The sequence below is a fragment of the Prionailurus viverrinus genome, chromosome B4 (genome assembly GCF_022837055.1).
Source record: "Prionailurus viverrinus isolate Anna chromosome B4, UM_Priviv_1.0, whole genome shotgun sequence".
NCBI lineage: Eukaryota > Metazoa > Chordata > Mammalia > Carnivora > Felidae > Prionailurus > Prionailurus viverrinus.
This window is the reverse complement of record NC_062567.1, coordinates 3,437,195-3,450,388: the sequence shown is the minus strand read 5'-3', so window position 1 is coordinate 3,450,388 and position 13,194 is coordinate 3,437,195. Positions and strand designations below refer to the sequence as shown.

At 51.6% G+C, this 13,194-nt stretch overlaps 1 protein-coding gene across 14 annotated transcripts in view; it reads left to right on the top strand.

Annotated features, from left to right (window-relative positions):
• SFMBT2 (Scm like with four mbt domains 2) overlaps positions 1 to 13,194 on the top strand; it is a 226,543-nt gene that overhangs the window by 192,539 nt on the left and 20,810 nt on the right. For all 14 annotated transcript variants that reach the window (XR_007153923.1, XM_047866407.1, XM_047866402.1 and 11 more), the window contains one exon: positions 9,537 to 9,646. Coding sequence is in view for 13 of the 14 variants with exons in the window: in XM_047866407.1 (XP_047722363.1) it covers positions 9,537 to 9,646 (110 nt within the window). In the remaining variant the exon portion in view is untranslated. The remainder of the gene's footprint in view (positions 1 to 9,536; positions 9,647 to 13,194) is intronic.

Genomic DNA, 13,194 nt, shown 5'->3' with positions numbered 1-13,194 from the left:
CGCCCGCCGGCTCCGTTAGCAGACGCGGTAGCCTCCTTGGGGGGCTGGCCGTTTGTCCCGCACGAGGTTTCGGAGTCCACGGCGGTTCCCCCTGATCAGTTCTGCGACAGGTGCCAGCAGCCAAACGTGAAAGCCGGGCCGAGCAGTTTTCTGATGACGGAACCAGTTGTTCGCTGATGTTCAGAAACTGCATGAGTCAGGAAGAGAAGAAGAAGGGGGAAAAGCCAGCTCTTCAGTTCTGTGAGCTCCAGAAAAATTGTCAAGTTCCAGCAAGCCAGTATTCATGCTGATGCGCTTCCTTCTAGCACCAGATTCCGTTTTACTTAAAGAGAATGAGGTCACTGGAGCAGAGAGGGAGCGCGTTTGCTTTTCGGGCCATCGGCGGTGTGAGCGGTCACAGGCGTTTTCGTCTTCGGGAAATGGCCGGGCCGTGGCCGTTCTCCTCGTCCACGCTGCTCAGAGAGAGCAGACGCGTGCGGGTGTGGACGGAGCGGCCGTGGACGTGGCACGAGGCAGCTCCCGGAGCACGGACCACCAGAGGGGGGAGGGTCGGCGCCTGTCCGCTCACCTCCTGGGCAGGGAGCCTCCCGCACATCAGACTCGAGCGAGGCTTTGAGGACTCAGTGCAGGCCCCCGGCCTCGATTCCAGAAAGGCGGCAGCAGAGTGGGTAGCTGACCTCCGAGAAGCTGGAGCCACAGCCGGTGAGCGGCCCGGCCAGGTCCGTCCTCCCCACGAGGGACCCAGGAGAGCAGGTCTTGCAGGGAGGGACGGGTCGAGCCTGTGGATGGCCCCTCAGCCTGGGCCATCTTGTGGGAGCCCTGGGCCCAGACCCGTGGGGGTGGGACCTATAAGTACGAGCCCCCCCGGGGGGCTGTGTTTGTCATAAATCAAACCTTCATGCTCAGTGTGCTCGTTGTCACCCAGGGTCGTCCTTTCCTGTCCCGGATGCTTCCTCCCCCACGCCTGCCGAAGTACCCCAGGGTGTCCCCAAGACCCGTCCGCTGCAGGTCTGTGTGCCCTCGGTCGGTTTACGAGGTTGTGCGTCACCATGCTCCCCCTCCTCCGAGCATGCTGCAAAGGTGCTGGGAAAAGTTCTGCTTCCTCCTTCTTTAAGTGCAATCTCCTTCCTGAGTGGCCAGGCCTGTGCAGGGCAGCGTAGTAAGGGGGTTGCTGTGTGCTTGTGTCCGTGTGTGAAGGAGAGCCCGCACGACCACACGAGGAGGAGGAGAGAAGGGCCACCTGGTGCATTTACTCGTGTCCGTGTGTCCAGCAATGACAAGCACGGCTTCTGAAACGGACAAGTGATGACACGGGACGACACCGACCAGGCCCTGCCGGCAGAAGTGACTCTGAGAACACCAGCTCACAAGTTAGATTCTCTTGCTTCTTTGGTGACTGTCACATGCACGGGTGTAGAGGTGCCATCCCAGGGTGGCTTACAGATATTTCGGGAGCACGTGTGGTTTTCTGAAACGTTATTTGGCTTAAATTATTTGCCCACATGTAACCTCTGTTTTTAGCAATAAAGGATAGAAACGTCCCTCCAGTGGGGAATCTCTAGGAATCTTTTTTTATGTTTTCCACATAACTTTGGGATGTGTGTTGGCTCAGCAACGTAAAAACACTTCACGTGCCGCTTTTTGGCAGTGTGCGTGTGTTCAGTCCTTTAGTGAACATGTAGGGACACTTGGGGGACTCAGTTAAGTGTCTGACTTGGGCTCAGGTCATGATCTCACGGTTTGTGGGTCTGAGCCCCACGTCAGGCTCTGTGCTGACAGCTTAGACCCTAGGAGCTGCTTCGGATTCTGTGTCTCCCTCTCTGCTCCTCCCCCACTCATGCTCTCTCTCTCTCTCTCTCTCTGTCTCTCTCTCAAAAATAAACATTAAAAAAAAGAGCGATGAACATTTATCAGTGCGCTTCCTATGAAAAGGTACAGATGTGGCCCTTGACTCTCTCTTCCCTTTTTTCTTCTTCCTCGTGCTTAATAGAAGGCTGAGGAGAAAGCATCCAGAATACTGGACACTAAGGAGACTTTCCAAAGTGATAAGCTTCTGTGGCTTTTTCTTTCCTTGCAAGCTGTGTGCTCGTCCCGACCTGGATCTGACATTGACATCAGGCAGAATGCAGTGGGGTACGCTTGTAAGATAAAATACATAAGACTGAGCTCTACCAAGGCAGGGAAGGTGTTCCTGATGAGTGGGGTAGAGACGCACATGTGTGCACACAGACACCCCACCCGCCTACCTGTCTGTCCGTCCACCCACCCATCCACCCACCCATCCAACCATCCAACCACCCACCCGTCTATCCACCCATCCACCCACCCATCCACCCACCCACCCACCCACCCAACCAACCATCCAGCCATCCAACCACCCACCCGTCTATCCACCCATCCACCCACCCATCCAACCATCCAACCACCCACCCGTCTATCCACCCATCCACCCGCCCATCCATCCATCTTTCTATCCTGTATCTGTCCATCATCATCTCTATCATGTACCTGTCCATCCATTCACCCACCTGTCCATCATTTTCATCTATCCATCCATCAATGTTACCTATCATCTATATATCCTTTTCTTTTTTAATTTTTTAATGTTTTTATTTATTTTTGAGAGACAGAGAGAGGCAGAATGTGAGCAGGGGAGGGGCAGAGAGAGAGAGAGACACACAGAATCTGAAGAGGCTCCAGGCTCTGAGCTGTCAGCACAGAGCCCGACGCGGGGCTCGAACTCATAAGCCGTGAGATCATGACCGGAGCCGAAGTCGGACGCTTAACCCACTGAGCCACCCAGGCGCCCCTGTTTATCATTTTCTAGTCTGTTCGTCTACTGTCTATCTAAAACAGTCACTTTGGTGCTCTTCATGACAGCCGGTCAGGGGTTGCAAAGGTGTAGGCACGATCAGTCAAGCCTTCCTGGATTTTTAGGAGACTAGGTTGTGACAAGTTTAACGCTGCAGAAAGTGACCGTGGAAATGATTGGGGGCCCCGGTGATGCTGGAGTCTGGGGCAGCTCGCTGGCCGGCCACCAGGCTGCAGAGGAGTCACAGAGGAGATTGCGGCATCCACCTGCACTGAATGAGATTTCTCTTCCCTTCCGTCTGCCTCTGTGGCCTTGCTCGCTGGCTTCAGAACGTGCGGAAGAGAGCGACCGGGAGACGGCAGGGTGCCGCCGTGGTCCGTGTGTATTTCTTTTCACCTACCCTCAGCCCTTCCAGGGTCTCTCGGGGACAGGGGTGTTCAGTCGTGCAACACGCACCAGATATTTACCGAGCATGTGTTACACCAGATAACCCTTCCAGCCCTGGGAGCCATCCTCGTTCATTCCTTTGGGCCCCGAGAACTCGGGAGTCATCCCCGTGTGCCAGGTGGGCACTGTCCTTGGAGCTGGCGGTTGTGATGAGCAAGGGACGTGGCCCCTTTCTTAGTGAGGCGACAGTCTCCCTGACGACGGAGGAGGGGCCTTGTCTTCTCCTTCCCCCCCCTTGGCCTGTCTCACCCTAACAGACCTACCCAGGGGCAGACACGCTGCAGAAGTCCGTGCCTGGTGCCGGTAGAATCACACCCCGGCTCTGTGTTCTCCAGGGCAGTAGGAGTAGTGGGTGGCGGTGTTTCAATCTGGAAGCAGTGCTGTGTGTTGCTTGGGCGGTAAGAGGACAGGAAGAGACCCCTTTTCTGAGTCCCCCTGGGTGTCCCTCCTGGTCTCGCTTTCACTGTGCTTCCTGTGGTCTGGCTCAGGACCTGATATCCCAAACCCCTTCTCCCTGGCTGGCAGGAATGGTGGACGTCTTCCTAACAGCCGTCTCTGACTTTGAGACTTCCGGGAAGTGCACCAAATGTAAGCCAGTCAGGTCACGTCAAATCCCTCTCTCTCTGCCCCTCCCCTGCTCGTGTTCTCTCTTTCTCTCAAAATAAATCCATAAGCATTAAAAGAAAAGAAATAACCGAACGTTGCGTCTAAAGCAGAAGGCGTGTGTGGAGACACGCCGTGACTGAGGGATCTGGGCCGCGTGCTGCCTACACTCTGCTTCCCCGACATGCGGAATGGGTTCGAGCAAGAGGATCCCGAAGAATCCTATAGTTCTTCAGTCCCCACACTGCACCGGCCCGTCCTCCGCAGCCCTGCCAGAGAGGCTGGCCTGCAAATAGCAACGTGAGCGCCCCTACCCACTCCCCCATACCCCCTTTGCAAACGAACTCCGAAGTTCCCAGTGGGGCCTGGCAGTTTGGAATTTGGCTTCACTTGTTGCTTGCAGTTCATATTTCCGCCACGTGGTCGACCCGTTAGGCTAGTTCCTTCAGCCTCTGGGTTTTGATTACAGTGTTTATGTTCCCCATTCGGGGGGCTCTGTGATGACTTCTTTGAATTTGCCCATCGTTATAGATCTTTGGGCATTTCTTCTTGGCTACCTGTCATGACAGACTTCTACTTACAAACTCTAAAGCCTTCATGTAGGAACCCAGAAAATAAGAAATCCAAAGCAGTCTTAACTGTTGACATAATGATGCCATACTGTGCACAAAGGTAACTTCTCCACAGCAGCCGTGTGTTTATCGGTATAATTGAGTTGAGAAGATGGTGTGGGGGGGGGGGGGGATGGCATCTTGCCTAGGTGACATCTAGTCAAGTCAGTCAACAAAGCCTAAGATGGGGACAGGCCTCTTGGCGATCCTCTCTGGTGTTTTGTTGCTATTGGTTTTTTTTTAATTTTTTTTTTAACGTTTATTTATTTTTGAGACAGAGAGAGACAGAGCATGAACGGGGGAGGGTCAGAGAGAGAGGGAGACACAGAATCTGAAACAGGCTCCAGGCTCTGAGCCGTCAGCCCAGAGCCCGACGCGGGGCTCGAACTCACGGACCTCGAGATCGTGCCCTGAGCCGAAGTCGGCCGCTTAACCGACTGAGCCACCCAGGCCCCCCTCGTTGCTATTGTTTTATGCTTATGCTGAACACCAGCCCATAAAGAACAATGCACCAGGCTTGTGGGCCGTAACACGATCATAACCTGTGAAGCAAGACTTAGCAGATTGCCGGGCAACGTCTGGGAAGCTTGGCAGAGGAGAAGTGAGGCACTTTTTGTTGTTCAGTATCACTTGCCTGTAAAGAAGGTAAGATACCTCTCTGGAACTCTCTTATCACGCTGTAGAATAGGATTTTCTAGGAAAGGGCCTCAGCAGCAAATGTTACTTCCTAAGCCTCCATCCGCACATATTTTATATATTTTATGGCGCCAAGTAAATTCGTGCCGTGAATTAGTCCTTAATTTCTAGATGTACGGAAGAATTTTAACTAATTTCAGTGCTCATGTTGAAATTCATTGAACAAATGCCCAAAATGATTGATTGAACCCCGGCTATTGCCGGGTGTAATTGTAGCTGTTACAGATACAGCAGCAGACAAAAAGAAGCCGCTGATTTCTTGGTGCTCATGATCTAGTGGGGTGGACAGTAAGCCAATAAGCCACGCACTCTGGATACAGGGAGGGTTTCTTGGTGAACAGTTGTGGACTGAGAATAGCAGAGCTCACGGAGGCCTGGAAAGTCGCCGTCAGAAGAGGAAAGTTGCCGAGAAGAAAAAGCTATAGGGCAGATGAAATCTGTCTGATTCGAACACAATGCCCGTGAAACATCCAAGTGGAGACGGTTATATGTGTCTGGAGTTGGGGAAAGGTCTAGGGTGGAAATACAAATTTGGGAACCGCGAGTTTGCTGATGCATGGAGAGCGTTTAAAGCCAGGTGCGCCGGGGAGTGAACGTAGCCAGTCTGAGAACTTGAGGGCCGAGCCTCACCGTCGTTTGCGGGAGACGCACAGGAGGACCCAGGAAAAGCGAGCTGGGATGCACGAGGGCCTGGACAGGCCGGAGTCTTGGAGGTAGAGGAGAAAGCGTCCCTGCTGTGTGGAGCCACAGACAGGGTGGGCCAAGAAGACAACCAAGGATTGCCGTTCTTTGGCGATGCGGGCAAGTTGTGGGCTTGGAAGGGCCGCTGGGTGGGCCCCAGAGAGCCCTGCAGGGGACAGGGGAGCCAGCAAGTGCAGACAGCTCCGGAGGCTTCCACCGTAACAAGAGAACAGAGAACGAACGAGGCGGCTGCAGGTGGATGACAGATGAAGAGAGAGTTGTCATCTTACAGGATGGGCCTGCCGACCGGGTTCTGCTCAGACCGCGGACGTGTGTGCCTCGTGGGTCTGGAGGCTGGGACCAGGTGCCTGCAGAGGTGGGTGCTCACGGGGACTCTCTGCCTGCTTTGCCCATGGCTGCCTCCTCACTGTGTCCTCACACGGAGGGGGAGAGGGAGAGCGAGCAAGAGCTCTCACAAGGGTACACTCCATCATGAGGGCCCACATCGCATGGCCTCATGGAACACCTTACTCTCCTCCCAAAGGCTCCATCCCTAAAGCCATCCCACGGAGGTTAGCGTTTCAACACATAAATGGGGGTGAAGGTGAGGGACACAATTCAGTCCAGAGCACCACACGGTGAACAAGAATATTCTAGAAAGTGTTGTGGGCTGTAAGATACATTGCTGATGGTGGACCATGAACCCAGAGGGCAGAAGGGGTGGGTTCGGGGTGCACGGAGGAACTTGAGATTGGATCAGATAAGGGGAAAATGCAGAGCCATTTGGGAATCGGATTCCAGGGGCAAGGAATGTTCTGAAAGTGTTGAGTTTCTGGTGACTGAGGTGAACGAAGATTCAGGGTATGGTGGGATTCTCCTTTCGGTCTTCCAGGGGGAGGTAGGAAATTCTGGAAAATTATAGCCTCTTTGGGGGAGTGGTCTTTTGTCAAGTTGAAGCGACCAAGCCTGGGGTTCATTGTTGGGGGGTTGAGTTGGGGGAGAGACCGCCCACCAGGAGAGCACGGAGGCTCCCTGGCCTTGCTGCTGGGACGAAGGGGGCACCTCCCCTCCAGGGTGGTGGGCGGCCAGGAGGGGCCAGCCTTCCGTAGAGGATCCGTATAAAGCGAGAGGTCGGTTTCGGCCAAAGCAACAGAGTTCTCCACTTGGTAAAATATGTCTGGTTGTTACTTCTGTCGTTCAGATTTTTGTAACTAACAGCAAAAGGAGTAGTGAGCGTAAAGGACTCATGGCTTCTACGGGATGGAGCTGGGATTTGATCACACATCGACTGAGACTTGTGTGTAAGGTAGCTTCTGCACAGACACATCATGAACTGCAAGAGATCCCGGGAGGCGTTCCTGGAGTTACTCAGACTCCCTTCTGCCTGTTTATTGGGCATACTGTTTATTAACTTCACACCTCACATCCTCTTAGTTAATTGGGGGCAGCTTGCACACGACCCTTCCTGATCAAGGGCATAATACGGCACACTGAGTTCCGATGTTTTGCCAGGAACAGTAATTCAGTCTGACTCTGCGTGGTGTTACCAGCCGCCAACTCAGTTATTTTCTTGGAGGTAACTGTGATGCCCTAAGATGTCATGTGCACCAGAATTATTCCGCTCACAGTCCCAAAGTTTTATGGAGAGCCTGTTGAATGTGGCAGTGCATGATGCGGCATTGGAGATGCCGTGGGAAAATTATTCAATATTGGACGCTTTTGACAATTTAATGGCTGCCCGTTCCCGGGCTGAATTGAATTCTGGAAGGCATTTTCTTTTCACTGTCTCAAAATGCATTTCACTCTGCAGCAAATAACATGTAGCTCTGGGCCTTCCTCACCAAACACAATGGAAGGAATCGGTTTAAATTTTATTGTCTGTTGATAAATACTCCGTGCATTATTTCAGCCAGTTCTAATTGGATTTATTTTTTAAACTCGATTTCTGTAAATTGTACTGACAGCAAACAGTAAAATCAGCCGGTTATTCTAACACCGAAAACGTAAGCTCACCAAAACTGCTCGTACGGCCTCGTCCTGGCCCTTTAGTGCCTTGGCTGAACCAGGTGCTCTTGACGGGGACTCAGGGGGCCCTCGGAGTAGAGCATGACCCCGGCTAAGAAAAGACGCTTGCCACACGGACTGCATGGTATAAAATATCTTGAGGGACACCTGGGTGGCTCAGTCGGTGAAGCGTCTGACTTCAGCTCAGATCGTGATCTCACGGTTCATGAGTTCGAGCCCCGCATCAGGCTCTGTGCTGCCAGCACAGAACCCGCATCTGATCCTCTGTCCCCCTCTCTCTCTGCTCCTTGCCTGCTTGCACTGTCTCTCTCTCTTTCTCTCTCTCAAAATAAACTTTAAAAAATGCACATTTTGAAGATAGACTCTTCTGTTACCATACGAGAGAGAATCGTTTCCTGGAATGAAATCAGGGTGCCCGCCATGCCAGTTGTGTTCGGGAACACGTCACATACGCGAACGCCGTGACCATGCAAAGCCCAGCGACATACCTTTGTCTCCATCCTCTCAAGCGTACTGTGCTGTGTCCTCTGTAAACACTGGGCACTTTGGCAATGGTGCCAGAGTTTCATCTCAGCAAGGTGTTTTCCTCCCCCTCTCAGAGGTGTTTCGCTCTGCTACGTCCAATGTGAGCCCAGTGCCTGCCTTGTTCCTTCCCTGGAAGGGGGGCGGGGAGAGACGGAACCGTCCCGTACCTACCTGTGCTCCTGGGGCTGGCACCCGGCAGGTCGTCACCCAGGTGCATGTTGTGGAACTAAACCCCGTGGGTCTCGTGGTCCCTTATAGGCTGTGCTGCACCTTCACATCCGGTAAGCATCCTGACCAAGTGACAGCCACCGTTGAACGTGCCGGAACTCATAAAAGTTCATGGTTAACCAGGATCTGCTTATGGAGAGGGGAATGCCCCCAAGGGAGCCGAATTCCTTGCTCTTGGCACTCAAGGTTAAACAGGAGCATGTTACCTTCCCAGAGCTGGGGCTCGCAGAGGGCGGCGTCCGGTCTTTCTGGGGTGCCACGGGAGGCAGCGACCACATGTGTATTTTCGTGGACTTGGGAATTGGGAATAAGGGGGAGGTTTGAGGAAATACGCCATCGGATGGTACTAAATACCCAGACTGTCTTTTGAAACGCTCGCGTCTCTGAGAGCGTCATCCTCGTATGAAATGTCCGTAAATCGCCAGCACCAGGTGAGTTTCAAATGCCAGCACCAGGTGAGTTTCAGACTTCAACCCTGAAGTCTGTTCAGGGTTGTTGGCACGAATCGGCTGCCTCTCTCTTATTGGTTCCCTTTGAAACTTATTTTCAAAAATCAAATGTTCTCGGTAGCTGATCTTACTGAAGGGTAATCCCGTTGATGCTAACTGGCGGCTCTTTGAGGGAATAGAGCTGTGTTTCTACAACCAGAAATACTAAGGACAGTCTACTGTCCTTGCTGGCAGGCAGTTCACACGCCCGCCCGAGGGACGGGATTTCACCACCCTTTTCATCCCGTTGGTGCGGAGCCGAATCCGTGTCAGCCCACGGAGAACATTCCACGCAACTTAACGGACGTGTCAGCAGCCGCATCTCCTCCTCGGGCGGGCGGTCTTCGCGGTGCTCTTGTTTCAGCAGCGATGCCACTGAAGTTCATTGCGGTTCTGTTGTTTTTTTTTTTTCCCCGACAGGTTCTCAGCATGATAATCAATGCAGCTTACAAGCCCGGAAGGGTATTGCGAGAACTACAGCTGGTGGAAGATCCACACTGGAATTTCCAGGAGGAGACACTGAAGGCAAAGTATGTGTGTTCCGTTCTGCAAAACCGTGCTCTTGGCGATGGTTAGCCTGCCGCTTGCAAGCGTTGCCCCTGTTCCTTGTGACCCGGCCCAAAGAAATGGGAACGAATGGGAGGCTGTCATCCTCTACGTAGACTTATTGGCGTTTTTGTGGCCCAGAGCCGCCTTCAGCCTGGGGACTCCAGAAACAAAGGAGAGATTTGTTTAGCTAATACTTTATCGTGTTAGGCATTCCGAATCGGAACTTACTATGTTTTAAGGCCAGTAGATGATTTGATCAGAAGGGGAAGAACTGTAAAAGAGAGGCTGTCCCTTGCCATTATCATACATGATTCACTCACAGCGCTTCCTGTTTGATGCCGTGGGGAGTTAATGCCAGACACACGTGCTCTTTGCCCTGGTTGCTGGTCGCGGTAAAAGATAACCATTGGTTTTGGCCAGTGGCCTGGGGGTTGACATGTGGTTGGGCACTTCTTTTATTTGCAGATAGACTAAGGGGAAAGGTGATATTTTGGCTTTGCTTTAGGTTTCTCGAACTCTGAAACTGATGGCACCCACGGGATAGATACGGTTGAACACGGTTGTCCGTTCAGGAGGCAGAAGGAAGAAGATCCGTTTGTCAAGATAATTTCGTTTAATAATTGTTTTGACTTTTGGCCCTTCATATTCATTTAGCTTTGCAGTAGAGTAGATCTTCCCGATCGACTTCTTGTCTAACGGTGTCCTAAATAAAATAGCGTTTAGATGTGTGACATTTGGGAAATGATACTTTTTTAAATTTTACTTATTTATTTGAGAGAGACACAGACAGTGCAAGCAGGGGAGGGGCAGAGAGAGGGAATCCCAAGCAGGCTCTGTGCTGCCAGCACAGAGCCCGACGTGGGGCTTGAACTCCCGAACTGGGAGATCACGACCTGAGCCGAAGTCAAGAGTCTGACGCTCAACCGACTGAGCCCCCCCCCAGGCGCGCTGAGCACGTCTGCAATTTCAGATTCGGCGCAAGTCGTCTGGGATCTGATGATCTTCTGCTAACTCACAGAAGTTAGAGGAAGTACGTGTTAACAGGGAGAACATTTATTTATACGAAGAGGCACATATCTCGTCCTTCCCGAGAAATATTTAAATGAACTTCCCCTGTAGTGCAGAAGAAAATCAAGTTTTTTTTCCAGTGTAACATTCCATAGCTTTCTGCTTTATCTACGGGAGACACCATCTAAGGTAGAACGTTTTCTTGTAAGGCTAATTCATAGGAACAGTGGTGGCCAAAAACCCGAACGAGTGTTTATCCCGAGACACTCTTCTGTAAAATTCATTGCATCCCAGATATACCTGATGGATAAGAAAATAGGAAAAATACAAAAATCTTAAATCCTATTAAAATCTCCCCTGTCCCCAAATAAGCCAGAAACTTGCCCCAGGTACCAAAATGACAGGGGGCGTTAATTTTGCGGTGTTTTCGCCGGTTTTCAGAGCTTTTATTAAGTCCAGCCCTGATACAATCAAAACAGTCAGCCCAGCTGGATTGGAAAGGCAGCGTGTTCCTGTTCTGTCAGATACGACAGTGACTTCCTTAGCCGGATCTTACATAGCAACTTACAATGAGAAAGTGTCTGTCTGTGCCGGGTTCCAGGCGTGCGGGATCACGGCAGCCTCTCGGAGCAGCCGCTAATGAGGACAGATTTACAGGGGGGCGGAGGGGGGTGCGGGGGAGCGTTCCGTCATGACGCTCCGTGTTGCTTCGGATGCTTCTGACGTAAAACGACAACTTCTCAGATCTTCACAACTTTGCCGCTTCCTTCGGTACAAATGAGAGGAGAGGGCGCTGGCGTCTTCCCGTTTTGCGTTCTGTCACGAATAAATTAACCCAGTGGAGGGGGGACCCGCGTTTCAGGCTCTGGGTTGTCTTCTTGTGGTCCTCGAAGGACAGTATGACAAGGAGAGGTTTCAGGAAGAGAGGACGTGAGATCGTCCAGGCATGGGGTTTGCGAGTGCTGCCTGCTAGCATCTGGGCTTTCTTTCTCTTTTTAAAAAAAAATTTTTTTTTTTAACGTTTATTTATTTTTGAGACAGAGAGAGACAGAGCATGAATGGGGGAGGGGCAGAGAGAGGGAGACACAGAATCCAAAACAGGCTCCAGGCTCTGAGCTGTCGGCACAAAGCCCGATGCGGGGCTTGAACTCACGGACTGCGAGATCGTGACTTGAGCCGAAGTCGGCTGCCCAACCGACTGAGCCACCCAGGCTCCCCTCTTTCTCTTTTTTTTTTTTTAATTTTTTTTTCCAATGTTTTTTAATTTATTTTTGGGACAGAGAGAGACAGAGCATGAACGGGGGAGGGGCAGAGAGAGAGGGAGACACAGAATCGGAAACAGGCTCCAGGCTCCGAGCCATCAGCCCAGAGCCTGATGCAGGGCTCGAACTCATGGACCGCGAGATCGTGACCTGGCTGAAGTCGGACGCTTAACCGACTGTGCCACCCAGGCGCCCCAACTTTCTCTTTTTTTAATGTCTGTTTATTTTTGAGGGAGAGACCGAGCACGAGCGGGGGAGGGGAAGAGAGCGAGCGAGTCCCAGAATCCGAGGCAGGCTCCAGGCCCCGAGCTGTCAGCACAGAGCCCGATGTGGGGCTCGAACCCACGAACGGCGAGATCATGACCCGAGCCGAGGCCGGACGCTTAGCCGACCGAGCCACCCAGGCGCCCCTGGGCTTTCTGGGTTTTTCCTCTTGTGAAGAGTAAAAAACCCACTTACTTGACCGCATGGAGGTTCCATTGAAAAGGTTTGACCCGTACGTGGGAGGAAGAGGAACATTGCCCCTTAGTGATTTTTTTCCTATTTGTCCAATGGCGGTACCTTTCCTACGGAGACAAAATATCGCAGTATTGAACGCCGCGTAAGGGGTGCTGTCGTGAGGCTGCAGCACGTATTGAGAGGTGCTAGAGGAGCAGCAGCTTCGAACATCGCTCATTTCGGCAGTCCTGGAAGAGAGACTTCTCTTTCCGATGAACTCGGGTGTACTGAATTGACCTACATTATTTTGAATTTCAGGAGGAGGAATTTAGGCTCTGCCTTAGGGGCATTAAATCTAGAGACACTTAAATGTTTTCCGACACGTTATAGAATCTTCTTGGGGGGGGGGAAGACCGTTAACTCTGCTTTGAGTGGCTTTTGTGATAATCTTCATAAAATCCAGGTGCAGCCTTCATAGATTTTCCCAGTCTTCTGTTACAGTTATTCAGAATATTTAAAGAGGAAATGTCCTCTTTAATTTGGAGTGAGTTAGACTTCCTAATCACTTAGGCAGAAGCAAAGAAAGTCACATCTTTGAGGTGAGTCATGCTTGGCTCTCTGGAATTGGTATTTTTGTTTCTTTTCCATCAGCAATTACTAATTTTTATATGTTTTGATTTCACCTTTTTTTTTTTTTGTCTTCTACTCATGCTCATATTTTGTGAATAGCAAGATGTACTATTTGGCTATAAAGTGATTTGTGGGAAAAAGGATTTCCAAAACAGAAACTTGTCACCGAATAAAAAACGTAGCTCGCTCAT